At 50.9% G+C, this 12678-nt stretch overlaps 3 protein-coding genes across 3 annotated transcripts; all 3 read left to right on the top strand.

Annotated features, from left to right (window-relative positions):
* The first annotated feature begins 2548 nt into the window (after nucleotides 1–2548).
* LOC112876769 (cytochrome P450 709B2-like) lies at nucleotides 2549–5117 on the top strand. The gene is made up of 5 exons (XM_025940944.1): nucleotides 2549–3224; nucleotides 3476–3699; nucleotides 3807–4054; nucleotides 4136–4520; nucleotides 4602–5117. The coding sequence occupies exons 1-5, from the start codon at nucleotides 2963–2965 to the stop codon at nucleotides 5031–5033; spliced, it is 1551 nt and encodes a 516-aa protein (XP_025796729.1). The 5' UTR covers nucleotides 2549–2962; the 3' UTR covers nucleotides 5034–5117.
* Nucleotides 5118–5259: 142 nt separating this feature from the next.
* On the top strand, nucleotides 5260–9634 carry LOC112876767 (cytochrome P450 709B2-like). The gene is made up of 5 exons (XM_025940943.1): nucleotides 5260–7753; nucleotides 7843–8066; nucleotides 8150–8397; nucleotides 8536–8950; nucleotides 9049–9634. The coding sequence occupies exons 1-5, from the start codon at nucleotides 7474–7476 to the stop codon at nucleotides 9478–9480; spliced, it is 1599 nt and encodes a 532-aa protein (XP_025796728.1). The 5' UTR covers nucleotides 5260–7473; the 3' UTR covers nucleotides 9481–9634.
* Nucleotides 9635–11270: 1636 nt separating this feature from the next.
* On the top strand, nucleotides 11271–11819 carry LOC112873298. The gene has a single exon (XM_025936289.1). The coding sequence runs from the start codon at nucleotides 11271–11273 to the stop codon at nucleotides 11493–11495; it is 225 nt and encodes a 74-aa protein (XP_025792074.1). The 3' UTR covers nucleotides 11496–11819.
* The last annotated feature ends 859 nt before the right edge of the window (nucleotides 11820–12678 follow it).

Below are 12678 nucleotides of genomic sequence, written 5' to 3'. Positions count from 1 at the left end.
AAAAAACAAAATGAAAAAAAGACGGGTGATGCTGGCTGGCCCCGCGTGAGTAGGCTGTTGGGCCGAGAATAAATCTCATGCTGCAAACGGGCGGAATGAACAAGAGGGTATCATTATATTGCGAGCACGTTGACCGAATAGAACGCAGTGGTCCGCCCAACTAGGTAAATGAACCACAAAATGTTGGCCCACTACTGAAGGGAGGAGCTACGGCTGTCTAAAAAAAACTGAAATGAAGAGGATCTGCACAAAATTACATAACAAACTGTTTCGTTGCCTCAAGAAAAAAAAGGGAACCATGTCTTAAACTTTGTGAAAGAGCGGAGTTCCCGTTGCCTCCTGGCTTCTTGTGCTTTCTCTACGATTTCTTCCAAGTTACTGGTGACTCGTATGTACCAAGCACTTGAGGTCTGTAACAAATCTTCTGTATATCGTCCAACTTAGCTTCTCGAGGAATGCTACTTGACTTGTACGAAGTTGTACGCATCTCATAGTCATAGCCATAGAGCTAGCAAGCAGAAATGTAATTGTGCGCACGTCATTCTCTGAAGAAATCTCTTGCACGGCTTCTTTCAACCTCTTTGCATCAACAGTCCTCTGTTGCTTCAAGTGATAGCCATTCTGCAGAGATGGACCATGCTGGAAGGCTTCTTGCTCGCATTTGCACACGCCAGGGAGAGCAGAGCAGCTGTAGCTGTCACACACACACGCACACGCACAAGCCGTCGCCCTGTGACTGTCAGATTGTTGCCTCTACCGAACTAGAGAGAGTACTCCCAAAGGTGGACGCAGACGTGTGCTGCTCCTTGTCGTCTGGAGAATCCTTCATCTCTGCACACAAACGAAAGGGTCGGTCCTGTTTTGTTTTTTGAAAAAAAAAAGGAGAAAAGTTTGTAGTCGAACTGAACATAGGCACATAGCATGTTGCAAATTTGTAAAAAAAAATGTAGCTGTGTTGTATCATGTATACTCGCCAACCTCGCATGCATGATTGTTGTGGGTCCAGTTTTCCTTGTCTTTGTTGCTATCTCCGAGTGTACTGCGACCTGATGTTGATCTAGCAATCACAAGCACAATGCTAGCTGAGTGGCTGTGAATGATCCCTAATGTGGATATTTCTTCTTCTTCTTCGCTTTTGGTTTAAGCATCCAATAATTCTCTCATATGGCAAGGCTTCTCACCAGGACCATCTAACCACAACAACAGGCCTGACGGGTGCGGATGAGGAAAATGCGGACAAGGAACTTGCGCGAGAATAATGATGTCATTGTAGGCCAGACAACCATGGTTGAGAAGCTGAGGTTTACACCGACGAGCTGTCTTTCAGCAAAAGAAAACACCGCGGACCCGCTCTTTTCACGCTATTAAATTTTTTTACCTATGTGTAAATGGTAGAATTCCAATCTGTTTTTTTAAGTAGCTATTTGAATATGACACACAAGTTTGACCAACTTTAAGTAATGCAGCTTAAATTGAAGACTTCTGGACTCTCACCGTAGTCGAATTATTCCTTTTCAGAATTCCATGAAGGCCAAATGAGTTCAGCATCCTACAGAACGAAAGTAGAACCAGCCTGTGCGCATCACACCAGATTCAGCTCAACGGAGGCAGCCAACTGCCGTGAAAACACCCCTTCGAGGACTAACACTACATCACCAATTCACCATGCACGGCACACAGAAAACTTATCCTCTCCGACTTCAAGTTCAGGTTGCCTCCTCGACCAGGCTCCACTCCCTCTGCTTGTGCATCATCACACACCACAGCTAAGTTGTACTCCTTCAGGCGCCCTGGCAAAGCAGCGCCCAGTTTTTCAGCATCGCCGCTATCTGACTGACTCTAGATCGAGAACTTCCACAGATCTTCCAATCCTTGCGCTGGCAACACAAAGTTTCTTAGTTTTCACAAGCCTGAAGTCCCACAGGGCAGCACTGCTATACATATTTCTCTCTCTCTCTCTCTCTCTCTCTCTCTCTCTCTGTGTGTGTGTGTGTGTGTGTTACTGATTCACATGCCAGCCACTGCTTCAAAATTAAAGTTTTTTGCTATCTGAGCCGTAGTCAAATTGTTTCATATGAGGCATCATGATTTTCCGGTCACCATCCTTTTAAGAAAAGCAAAAAATGGTCCAATACCCCTTTAGAAAAGAAGACAAAACGACCAGCGCGCACAAATTTATAAACAAGAGAAAAGAGACAAACGCATGAGACATGCATAGAGTTAATAAGGCACCACAGAAATTCATTTGTGTCTATAAGTAATAGATAATTATGGAAAAACTATGGTTACAGCAGATGATACGGTGTTAGCCACCACACCGATGTAACAATGCTCGAGGCAGGGGCAGATCTAAGAGGGGGCTAGGGGATCAAGCTCCCTCCTACCTCCCCAAAATCAATGGATATCCCCTAAGTTCCCCCCTCCATTTTTGGAAACAAAGAATGAAGAAAAGAAGAGAGAAGGAGGAAGAAAAGGAGAAGAGAGATAAACCTTCTTTTCACTTGGTTGCTGGATTCGCCACTGGCTCGAGGTGCTCATGACCTCACACCTAGCTAGGGTAGGGTGAGTGGGCACACACACTACCAATCTCTGAATTGTCCAACCATTCTCCAACTTGTCTGGATCCTCAATTACGGACCTTACGTGTGAACGGTGAAGTGTCATCCTTCCGGAGACTTTCTTGGATTTGCATCCTATCAGCGCTGTTAACTCGACACTTGACCACAAACCAAAGTCTTGTAATACCCAGCATGGCGTTTTCCGTAGGACGATTGAGCCTGCCGACCAACCCAGCTCGTTTGTTCTTCTCGATAAACTCATTCATGTCACGGACGCTGCTGCCAAACCGCATGCTGGCCATGCCGCTAATTCGCCGAGCCACATGCTAGCCGCGTTTCAGTGAGCGCGGGACGACGACGAAGACCTGTAGAGGAGCTAGCAGTACCAGCCTCGTCTCGGCGGCATGATGGCGGCGGTGGCCGCTCTCATGGCGGCGCTGCTGCTGCTCGCGCTGTGGCGCCTCGCGTGGCGGCCGCGCGCGGTGGCGCGGGCGTTCGCGAGGCAGGGGGTCCGTGGCCCGCCCTACGCGTTCCTGGCCGGGTCCCTGCCGGAGATGAAGCGGCTGCTGATGGCCGGCCGGGTCGGGGTGGCTCCCCTCGACGCCACCTGCCACGACATCATGCCGGTCCTGCTGCCGCAGTTCCACAGATGGGCCGCTGACTATGGTAATCTTCTGCCAGCTGCATGCTTCTTTTCTTTCCTTTTTTTCACCCAAGCAATTGATATAACATGTACAAACTCCTCGAGCAAGGGGATTCCAATATATTAGTAAAGTTCTACACAGAAAAGATGTAGTTTTGATAGGGAAAATGGTTGGTCGTGAGCCACTTGCATGGTGTTCAAGCTACCTTATCTACAAGACTTTACCTAATTCTCAATATCTGTTCACTAATTCTTAGTTGTTTATTTCTTCCAGGGAGAACATTTCTGTTCTGGATCGGTCCCATTCCGGCCGTCTTCTCTACTGATCTGCAGCTGATTAAGCAAGTGCTCGCGGACAGGACGGGCCTGTACCAGAAGGACTTCCTGATCCCCGTGCTGAACTCCCTCTTCGGCAACGGGGTCGTATTCATCAATGGAGACGACTGGAAGCGGCACCGGAAGGTGGTTCTTCCGGCCTTCAGCCATGAGAAGATCAAGGTCAGGTCGCGCACGCCTCCCCCTACATCTCATATTCCCATCAGTATGCAGTATGTAACAGCTGGCTGATGAGATTTACATTACGTACCCTGTACGTGTTTCATCAGAGCATGTCGGCGGTGACGGCGGAGGTCACGAAGCAGATGATGCAGCAATGGCGCGAGCAGGTCCACCAAAGCGGCGGCAAGGGAGCGGCCGAGATAGACATGATCGTCGCCTTCAACGACCTGACCTCCAAGATCAACGGCCGCGTCGCCTTCGGCACGAGCCACCAGGACGTCGAGGAGGTCGTCGCCTTCATGCGGGAGATGCAGAAGCTCGCCACAGCGGCCACGCTGGATCCTCCAATACTCTGGTCACATTCCATACGCGACCAGGCTCTGAAATCCCTAGCTCATGGCATGCACAGGAGTAATTGTAATCTCTTCTCGTTCAGGTATCTGCCGACTCGGCGGAACTGGCACGTTCGGCGCGTGAACAAACAGCTGAGGAGCAAGATCATGTCGATCATGCAGGCGCGGCTGGCCGCCAAGGGCGGCGGCGAGTGCGGGAACGACCTGCTCGGGCTGCTGCTGGAGGCGTGGACGCCGCAGCGGCGGGCGGGCGCCGAGACGCTGACGACCGACGAGGTGATCGACGAGTGCAAGACCTTCTTCGGCGCGGGGCAGGAGACCACCGCCACCCTCCTCGTCTGGGCCATGTTCCTGCTCGCCGTGCACCCGCAGTGGCAGGATTGGGCCAGGGAGGAGGTCCTCCGGGAGTTCCCCGACGGCGACGGCGGCGAGGCCCCCAGCGCCGACGTCCTCGGCCAGCTGAAGCTGGTAAGCTCCGCATCTCGATCAGCTCTCGGAGATGATCAGTACGTGCCAGCATGTAAACTGATCACGCACGCATGCTTGCAGCTCCACATGGTTCTGCTCGAGGCGTCGCGCCTCTACCCGCCGTTCGTCTACATCCAGCGGCGGGCCGCCACCGACGTCGTCCTCGGAGGCATCAAGGTGCCGCGAGGGACCGTGGTGTCGATCCCCATCGCCATGCTACACCGGGACAAGGAGATCTGGGGCCCCGACGCCGACGAGTTCAACCCCATGAGGTTCGAGCACGGCGCCGCGAAGGCTGCCAAGGACCCCAAGGCGCTGCTGACATTCTCCATGGGCCCGAGAGTGTGCACCGGCCAGAGCTTCGGCATCGTGGAGGCGCAGGTTGCCATGGCGATGATCGTCAGGAAGTTCTCCTTCTCCCTCTCCCCGAAGTACGTTCATAAGCCAAAATATCTCCTGTCATTGACTCCCAAGAGTGGGATGCCTCTCATCGTGAAGAATTTAGATGGGTGATAAACGTTGCAAAACCTCATTGTAATGCGTGAGAATAAATGTACGACTACCTGCCAGTGGGTGATAAACAGTAGCGTTCTAATCTATACTTTAAAAACGAAAAATTTTAGAAAAACTTTTCACTCAAAATAGATTTATCATACCTCTCATATTAGACCCACTGCACATACCAAAATGGTGGGCCATAGCTTAACCGAAGGAGGGCAAATCGAAAAAATCAATCGAAACAGAATAGCTCCGCTAATCGACGGTATTATTTCTTTCATAGCTAGCCCCCACGCTGTACCCGCGTACGCTGCATCCCAAGGCTATTTTTCCCAAGGCCACCTGGGATCACGCCCGCCGCCTCCCCATCAGCGCGCCCCTCTATCCCTCCCTCGCAAGGCTCCCAATTCGTCCTGACTGCCCCTATCTGATTGCCGGAACTGGAGAGAAAATTTAACAGAGACCGAACAAACATATAAAATATAATAGTTAATTTCATCCTCAAATTTTCAGCCGAAGCTTAACTTCGTCTCTAAACTTTCAAACGACCATTTCAGTGCTCAAATTTCTCCATCCGGCTCAATTGAATCCTTCGTCCAATATAGCATGCCATGTTGCCATGCCTTGTCACATCTATTTAGCTATGGTTCATAAAAAATTAATATTTCTATAAATTTGATCATTATAGAAATTTTATCTTGACGAAACTAAAATAATGTATGGTTTTTAAGGAAGGGAGTTGATCCGAATATATTTATTACACACATATAAAAGTTCCTTAAGTATGTGTGAACTAATACATGTTGTTGCTATATAAATAGGAACACTTGGATGCTGATATGATATTCTAATGTAGTTAAACACGTAGAGTGAAGGATTAAATTAAGCTACATACTGAAACAGTCATTTTGAAAATTTAGGGATGAAATTGACCCTCGACTGAAAGTTCAAGAACGAAATAGGCTATTCTGCTAAAGAAAAACCAGTCTTTATTTTAATTTTGCATTGATTTTCTATAGAAAATTGATCTAACATCATCAACTAATTATATACTATGCATTGACTTTTTATTTTTTTAGAAGGCCATGGCCCCTGCCAGCCCCCCTCGGTTCCGCCACTGCCTACCCCTCTCCATTCGTCTCTACCTCTCCTCCCCATTGGTGTTGATGGCAGCCCATGGGAAGCGGATACAATTGCGACATCGGCGCACCACCTCGGTGCCTCCCTCCTCCATCCACGTCACTCCCTCCATCTGCTTCGCATCGGTGGCGGCGGTGATCCATGGAACCAAGAGGCGGCTATGGCGCCGGCAGGTGTAGAGGGACTGCAACGATGCACCGCTGTTTCCACCTGCCTCTGGCTTGGCCTCCCCACCCACGTCGTTCTTTCCTCCTTCGGCTGCTGAGATGGTAACACCTATGTGGTGAATGAGGTCCCTCGCTGGAGCTGGCGAGAAATAATTTCCATCTTTTTAATAGAAAACCTATAATAATCGATATTTGCATATAAATACAGTAGTTACTCAGTGCGAGTTGTGGCTCTAGGTCTGTATGAGAGGCTTAGTCTCATGACTAGGAGGAAGTGGGAAGTGCAAAAGCTGATACTAGCTTATGGGTGCGGACTTGTGGGCGGCCCTGCACCTGGCCACTATCTTGCCGTAGTTGCTCGTACTATCGTGGCACTTTGGGTAACGTCCATGCACCATTGCGTGTTTGTTCGTGAGATAGGGTATTCGGAGGACACTCTATAGATCTTCTTTAGAAAATGGAAATTATTTCCGACATCTGCGACCGTACACGGCCGATTCTTACATACGTCCTACTCAGCTCGAAGGCCGAATACAAATAGAAGAGAAGAAAATGGTTCCATCCTACAAGATCTTGGCCGGGTATATGCCAGAGGCCAAGCGGCTGGTGGCCACAACTCTGATGGGTGGCACCTCTAGATGCTGGCAACAATACCAGCGCCACCAAGGAAATACTACTACAATATAGGAGTAGGCTAATAGAGGACCCTTTTGTCCACAAAACCTGTACATATTAATAGAAATTGTTCAGGCTGCAGCTGTCCGGCTATATACAGTCCCTAAAAAGAAAACTAATAACCAACGGGACGTTCTTTCTGAAAATAATAAAATCAATGAAAACACGGCACATATATTTAGGTGCCTCCATCCAGATGCTTGATTGTCATGCATGGACAGCATGGTGTATCTTCACATCACACGATCTACGCGCACATAAAACCCAACTCTCCGCGCACACGCACCAAGAAGAGAGGAGTTTCTGCGAGAGAAACCAGCATCACATCGGTCACGACAGACGCGTGGGGCGGCCGACCAGGCCGGCCGGCGAGGAAACCTCCCAATCTTATCATCAGGAAATTAGGAGAGAACGGATGGGATCAACCACGCACCATGCATAGCTCCGAGCTGAATGAATAGCCTGGTGGCGGCATGGGGACCGACGCGTGGGCGCCCCTTCTCCTGGGCGCTCTCCTGGCGGCGGCGCTGCTGCTCGCGGCGTGGCGCCTCGTGTGGCGGCCGCGGGCCGTGGTGCGGTCGCTCGCGAGCCAGGGCGTCCGGGGCCTGCCCTACAGGTTCCTGGTCGGGTCCTTGCCGGAGGCGAAGCGGCTGGCGGTGGCACGACGGAGAGGGGCCCCGCCCCTGGATGCCGGCTCCCACGACATCATGCCCTTCCTGCTGCCGCCGTTCCACAAATGGGTCGCTGACTATGGTAAATAAGTTCGATCGAGGCTGTGAACCACCAGTAGGAGTATAATGCTTATGTGTATGAGGTGCTTATTTTTCTCCTTGTTCATTCAGGGAGAACTTTCCTGTACTGGATCGGGCCAGTCCCTGCAATCTTCTCTGTTGATCTAGAGTTGATCAAGGAGGTGCTGACAGACAGGACGGGCCTGTTCGCCAAGGATTTCATGCTCCCCGTTCTGAAAGTCCTCTTCGGCAACGGGCTCATACTAGCGAATGGGGACGACTGGAAACGGCACAGGAAAGTTGTGCTCCCAGCTTTCAACCACGAGAGGATCAAGGTCACCGCCAGATTACGGTCATGCACTTAATTATTTATATACATATAGGAACAGGCTTAGCAGCTGACTTTAGTCATGTTCAGAGCATGTCGGCAGTGACGGCAGAAGCTACGGAACAGATGACGCGGCGATGGTGCGACCAGATACTGCAGAACGGCGCTCAGCGAGCAGCGGAGATACGAGTGGATCGCGCCATCTCCGACCTGACAGCAGGGATCATCGGCCGCGTGGCTTTCGGCACGAGGGACCAGGAAGCCGGCGAGGTCCTCCAACTGCTGCACGAGATGCAGGCGATGGGCGCCGCGGCCATGCTGGATGCCCCGATACTCTGGTAATTAATAAGTACGCAGCACCAGATGGCCATCACGAGTTCGCGACCACACTTCACAGTCAAAACGTCCATGGATCAAGCTCTCGATCATGGCATTAACAAGTTCGGATATTTTTTTTCAATTTTTCTCCACTGTAGGTATCTGCCGACTCGGCGCAACTTGAAAGTACGACGTCTGGACAAGCTGGTGAGGACCAAGATCATGGCGATGATGGAGGCGCGGGTGGCCGCCAAGGACGACGCCACCTGCGGCGGCGGCTACGGCGACGACCTGCTCGGGCTGATGCTGGAGGCTTGGTCGCCGGAGCGGCAAGCAGGGAGCGACGGGACGCTGACCACCGAAGAGGTGATCGACGAGTGCAAGACCTTCTTCGGCGCGGGGCAGGAGACCACCGCCACCCTCCTCGTGTGGGCGATGTTCCTTCTCAGCACACACCCGCAGTGGCAGGAGAAGGTCCGGGAGGAGGTCCTCCGCGAATTCTCCTGCGACGCCGGCGGCGGCGGCGGCGGTGTCGTCGTCCCCAACACCGACGTCCTCGCCAGATTAAAACTGGTACGAACCTCTCGACTCTCAATCAAGACATGTGACGCGAGCATCACACATCACAACATGCGGCGAACTGATTGCTCCGGGCGCACACATACGTGCAGCTTCACATGGTTCTGCTCGAGACGCTGAGGCTCTACCCCCCGATCGTGTTCATCCAACGGACGGCCACCTCCGACGCCGTGCTCAGGGGCATCAAGGTGGCCCGGGGCACCGCGGTGTCGATCCCCATCGGCATGCTGCAGCGGGACAAGGAGGTGTGGGGCTCCGACGCCGACGAGTTCAACCCCATGAGGTTCAAGAACGGCGTCTCGAGGGCCGCCAGGGACCCCAACGCGCTGCTGTCCTTCTCCCTGGGCCCAAGAGCCTGCACTGGGCAGAGCTTCGGCGTCGTGGAGGCGCAGATTGTCATGGCGATGATCCTCAGGAAGTTCTCCTTCTCGCTGTCCCCCAAGTATGTTCACAAGCCAAAGTATGTCGTCTCGTTGACTCCCAAGAATGGGATGCCTCTCATCGTAAGGAACCTCGACGGGTGAGAAAAGATTGCCCATGAATTTCATAGTATTAGTTTCTTTTTTATTAGATAGGTTACCGTAGCAGGTGTATGGGCTTTTCCTTGAATTCAATGAAATGTTTATGAAATCTATACTCTCTCCATTCTTATTTTCTATATTGCTAGTTCAAATGTACAAGATCAATCTTTAACCATATATTTTGAAACTATCTAAGATATTATGTAATAATAAGAACCATTCTGTATGCATCCCATGACGCAAAAAAAAAAAGTTGGAAAATTAGCAAGTGCTTTTTCTGAGTCCTGATCTCTATCTGTTTAGTTTATTTCTATTCCATGGTCATGCACAAGCACACAAATCACAATGCCTGCGCACCACATATATATCCACACTCACACGAGCTGCACACGCATTACGATTCACGCCAGAGGCGTACGTATGTGTTGGGCCTGGGGTGTGTTTGTGCATGATGGTTTGTGTATGGGTGCACCACTACACAAAAGCCTCCTGTGCCTCAACTGACGGTTCTTAACTTGTTTTCAAATCAATTCATATGTTTATCATTGATATTATATATTTTAGGTTTTTTCCTACAGAAGTGTTAGCCACGTTTCTCCTAAAAATTTGGCTTGATTTTAATATCCTCCGTTACACGATATTCACGACGAATTGGCAATTCTGCAAGTGGGAAAGAAAAGCTCGATAAAACGAAAACAACGGCAAAAATTTATGTGAACCTCAACTGCACAAGCCTGGGCCGGGCCTTCCATAGTAGGGTAATAACAAAGAGAAATAGTATGCATGCATTCGGCCCAGATACATCAGGGATAACCTGAACGCAACATTATACAAGTGCAACATCTGTACTTGCAAGAAGCTTGAGAAGCACCCTTTCCATCCGAAACTGCGCGAAAGCAGAGCTAACTGTGTCGCATCGTCGTCCTCCTACCAGTCCGTTGTTCAAGCTTACGAATTCGTCCATTCGACCGGCCGGGAAAGAGAAATCAGTATCTCAGAGAAAGAAAAAACAATATATTTTCAGGAAACCATTGTCGCTATAGTCCCAACCGCCCAAGGAAGACTAAACTCTCGAGTTAAGGCGCTTGATTGTGTCCGGAAACCGCCGCTCGACTGTGTTAAATCCTTCTTTTTCATCAGTAACCGACCGAGACGTTATCCCTGTCATTGACAGCAGCAGTTACCACTAGTCAGCAGTCGTACACGGACTCGAACCGGTAGAACGCAGCAACCTGGAAGTCTGGAACCAACAAGCCCACAACAAATTAAACAAGCCTCGCCAGGAGTTGCAAAATCGTGGGGGTCATCAGAGTCACGCAGCTCGCATGCACTGCACGGACCTCCCCCTCCGTCCGTCCGGACAAAGCTAGCTAGCGCGCGCGCGCGGCCGCCGGGATACAGCAGACGCGGGCCGTCGCGGCCTCACGCACGCAAGCAACGATTCGGCCTGATCCGCCGGCCCGAATCATATCAAGCCACGCCTAGCTAGCCCTCGATCGATCAGAGATCCTCCCGCCGGCCGGTCAGCTCTCCAGCCAGCCAGCCGCCCGTCCCGCTCCCACGTTCTCCTACAATCCCACCACCACCACGTACGTCACTCCCCCGCGCTCGCCCTATATAAGCACCCCTGCGGCCACTCGATCGCCGATCCCACACATCCAACACCCCCTCTCCTCCTTGTATTGGAATTGGTAGATTGCTTCCTCGTCGCCGTTTGAGTTCCGAGTAACCGACACCATCCGAGACAGATAGAGAGACGATCGAGTGCGCGAGCGCGGTAGAGGCAGGCAGCCATGGGTCTCCCCCTCGAGCAGTGGCGCGGCGGCGAGGCGGACGGGAAGGACGCGCCGGCGCCGGCCGGGTGCAGGACGCCCGGCGGCGCCCAGGCGGCGGGCGGGGACTGCCCGGCCGCGCCCAGGAAGAGGAGGGCCCCCGCGGGGGTCGTCGCGCAGCAGCGGCGCAGGGACTACTACGCCGGCGCCGACGTCGAGGCCTTCTTCGCCGCCCACAACCTCTAGGGACCTCAGACGGTCAGACCCGCCACGCCATGCAAGCAGGACCTGTTAGAGTTGGGCCTTGCGCGTAGCCTTCCAGTTAACGTACGGAGCATGTACCCTGAGAATGTGCATTATTACCAAGTGTCTAGTGTGCGTAGCCAGTTTTAGACTTTCGTGTCCCTGGTAATAGTCTGGAGTATGATCTGCCGCTGGTGATGTCATGTGCCAGCTGCCAGCTAGAGTCTTAATCTGCTAGTTAGTTGCCTGCTTTTGTCTTGGACTTTGTAATGGCCGTGGTGTGTACTTCAATTAGCTATCCTCTCCAAGTTGTAACCACACGCTAGTGTGACCTATCTCTGAACTAATAAAGCTAAAGTTTAAAGCTAAAGTTTATCTTTTTAGAGAACGCGCCTGAGCGCGTGTTTCATTAAAAGGAAAGGAAGGAGAGTACAAACAACAACAAACCAATACCCCCGAGTAAAGGAGCATTGGCCGATGACGCAAAACTAAAGTTTATCATTAACTTCATATGCTAATTCACATACTGGGGTGTTGTTCAGTGACAGCACCCACTATTTCAGTGAAAATTCCCCGTCATATATATCGATCGAAGAACGTTTGTGTGTGCTACTGATATACCAAGGATATATGCCCATGTGGTATTTTCTCATTGTCTAGTTATCTACCTATTCCTACAAATACTGTCAATATATAGTATGGTAATTGGTAAGGTTGCCCTGAGAGCCTGCTGATGTGGAAGCTTTTGTTCCCACTTTAGTTGTGTTTTAATTTGTGTAGTGCACGAGGATTATCTATTTCAAATACGAAGAGCTTTTCTTTCAAGAAAAAAAATGAAGGGAGTATCAGATGTCAGGAGCCTGTGTTTGAACTTTGAACAGAGACCCATGATGATGCCTCCCGTCCCTCGCAAAAATAAAAATGCTGGTGCCTTCTGCTGCGTGCATGCTACCTTGGCACTTAATAATCTTACTCTTGTATGCCCACTGACTCCCATCATGAGAACTGATCCGGTCAGAAACCTGATCCCCCCTCCAAAAGTGCAGTGCAGGACTGGAAGCATATGATCCCCCTCCAAATTATAGAGAGAGCAGGAAGGAACTTTCTACATTCAGGTGCTCCCCAATTCTAATCCTGAAAGGCTGACCACTTTTTCTACTGCTCTTGTCTACATACAGAGAGATCG

The sequence above is a fragment of the Panicum hallii genome, chromosome 9, assembly GCF_002211085.1.
Source record: "Panicum hallii strain FIL2 chromosome 9, PHallii_v3.1, whole genome shotgun sequence".
In the NCBI taxonomy this organism is placed as follows: Eukaryota; Viridiplantae; Streptophyta; class Magnoliopsida; order Poales; family Poaceae; genus Panicum; species Panicum hallii.
This window is presented reverse-complemented; position numbering and strand designations above follow the sequence as displayed.

Coding starts and splice junctions, on each gene's coding strand:
- LOC112876769 (XM_025940944.1), top strand. CDS start 2,963: ATGATGGCGGCGGTGGCCGCTCTCATGGCGGCGCTGCTGCTGCTCGCG. Junction 3,225..3,475: donor CAGATGGGCCGCTGACTATG/GTAATCTTCTGC, acceptor TATTTCTTCCAG/GGAGAACATTTCTGTTCTGG. Junction 3,700..3,806: donor TCAGCCATGAGAAGATCAAG/GTCAGGTCGCGC, acceptor GTGTTTCATCAG/AGCATGTCGGCGGTGACGGC.
- LOC112876767 (XM_025940943.1), top strand. CDS start 7,474: ATGGGGACCGACGCGTGGGCGCCCCTTCTCCTGGGCGCTCTCCTGGCG. Junction 8,398..8,535: donor CTGGATGCCCCGATACTCTG/GTAATTAATAAG, acceptor TCTCCACTGTAG/GTATCTGCCGACTCGGCGCA. Junction 8,951..9,048: donor TCCTCGCCAGATTAAAACTG/GTACGAACCTCT, acceptor ACATACGTGCAG/CTTCACATGGTTCTGCTCGA.
- LOC112873298 (XM_025936289.1), top strand. CDS start 11,271: ATGGGTCTCCCCCTCGAGCAGTGGCGCGGCGGCGAGGCGGACGGGAAG.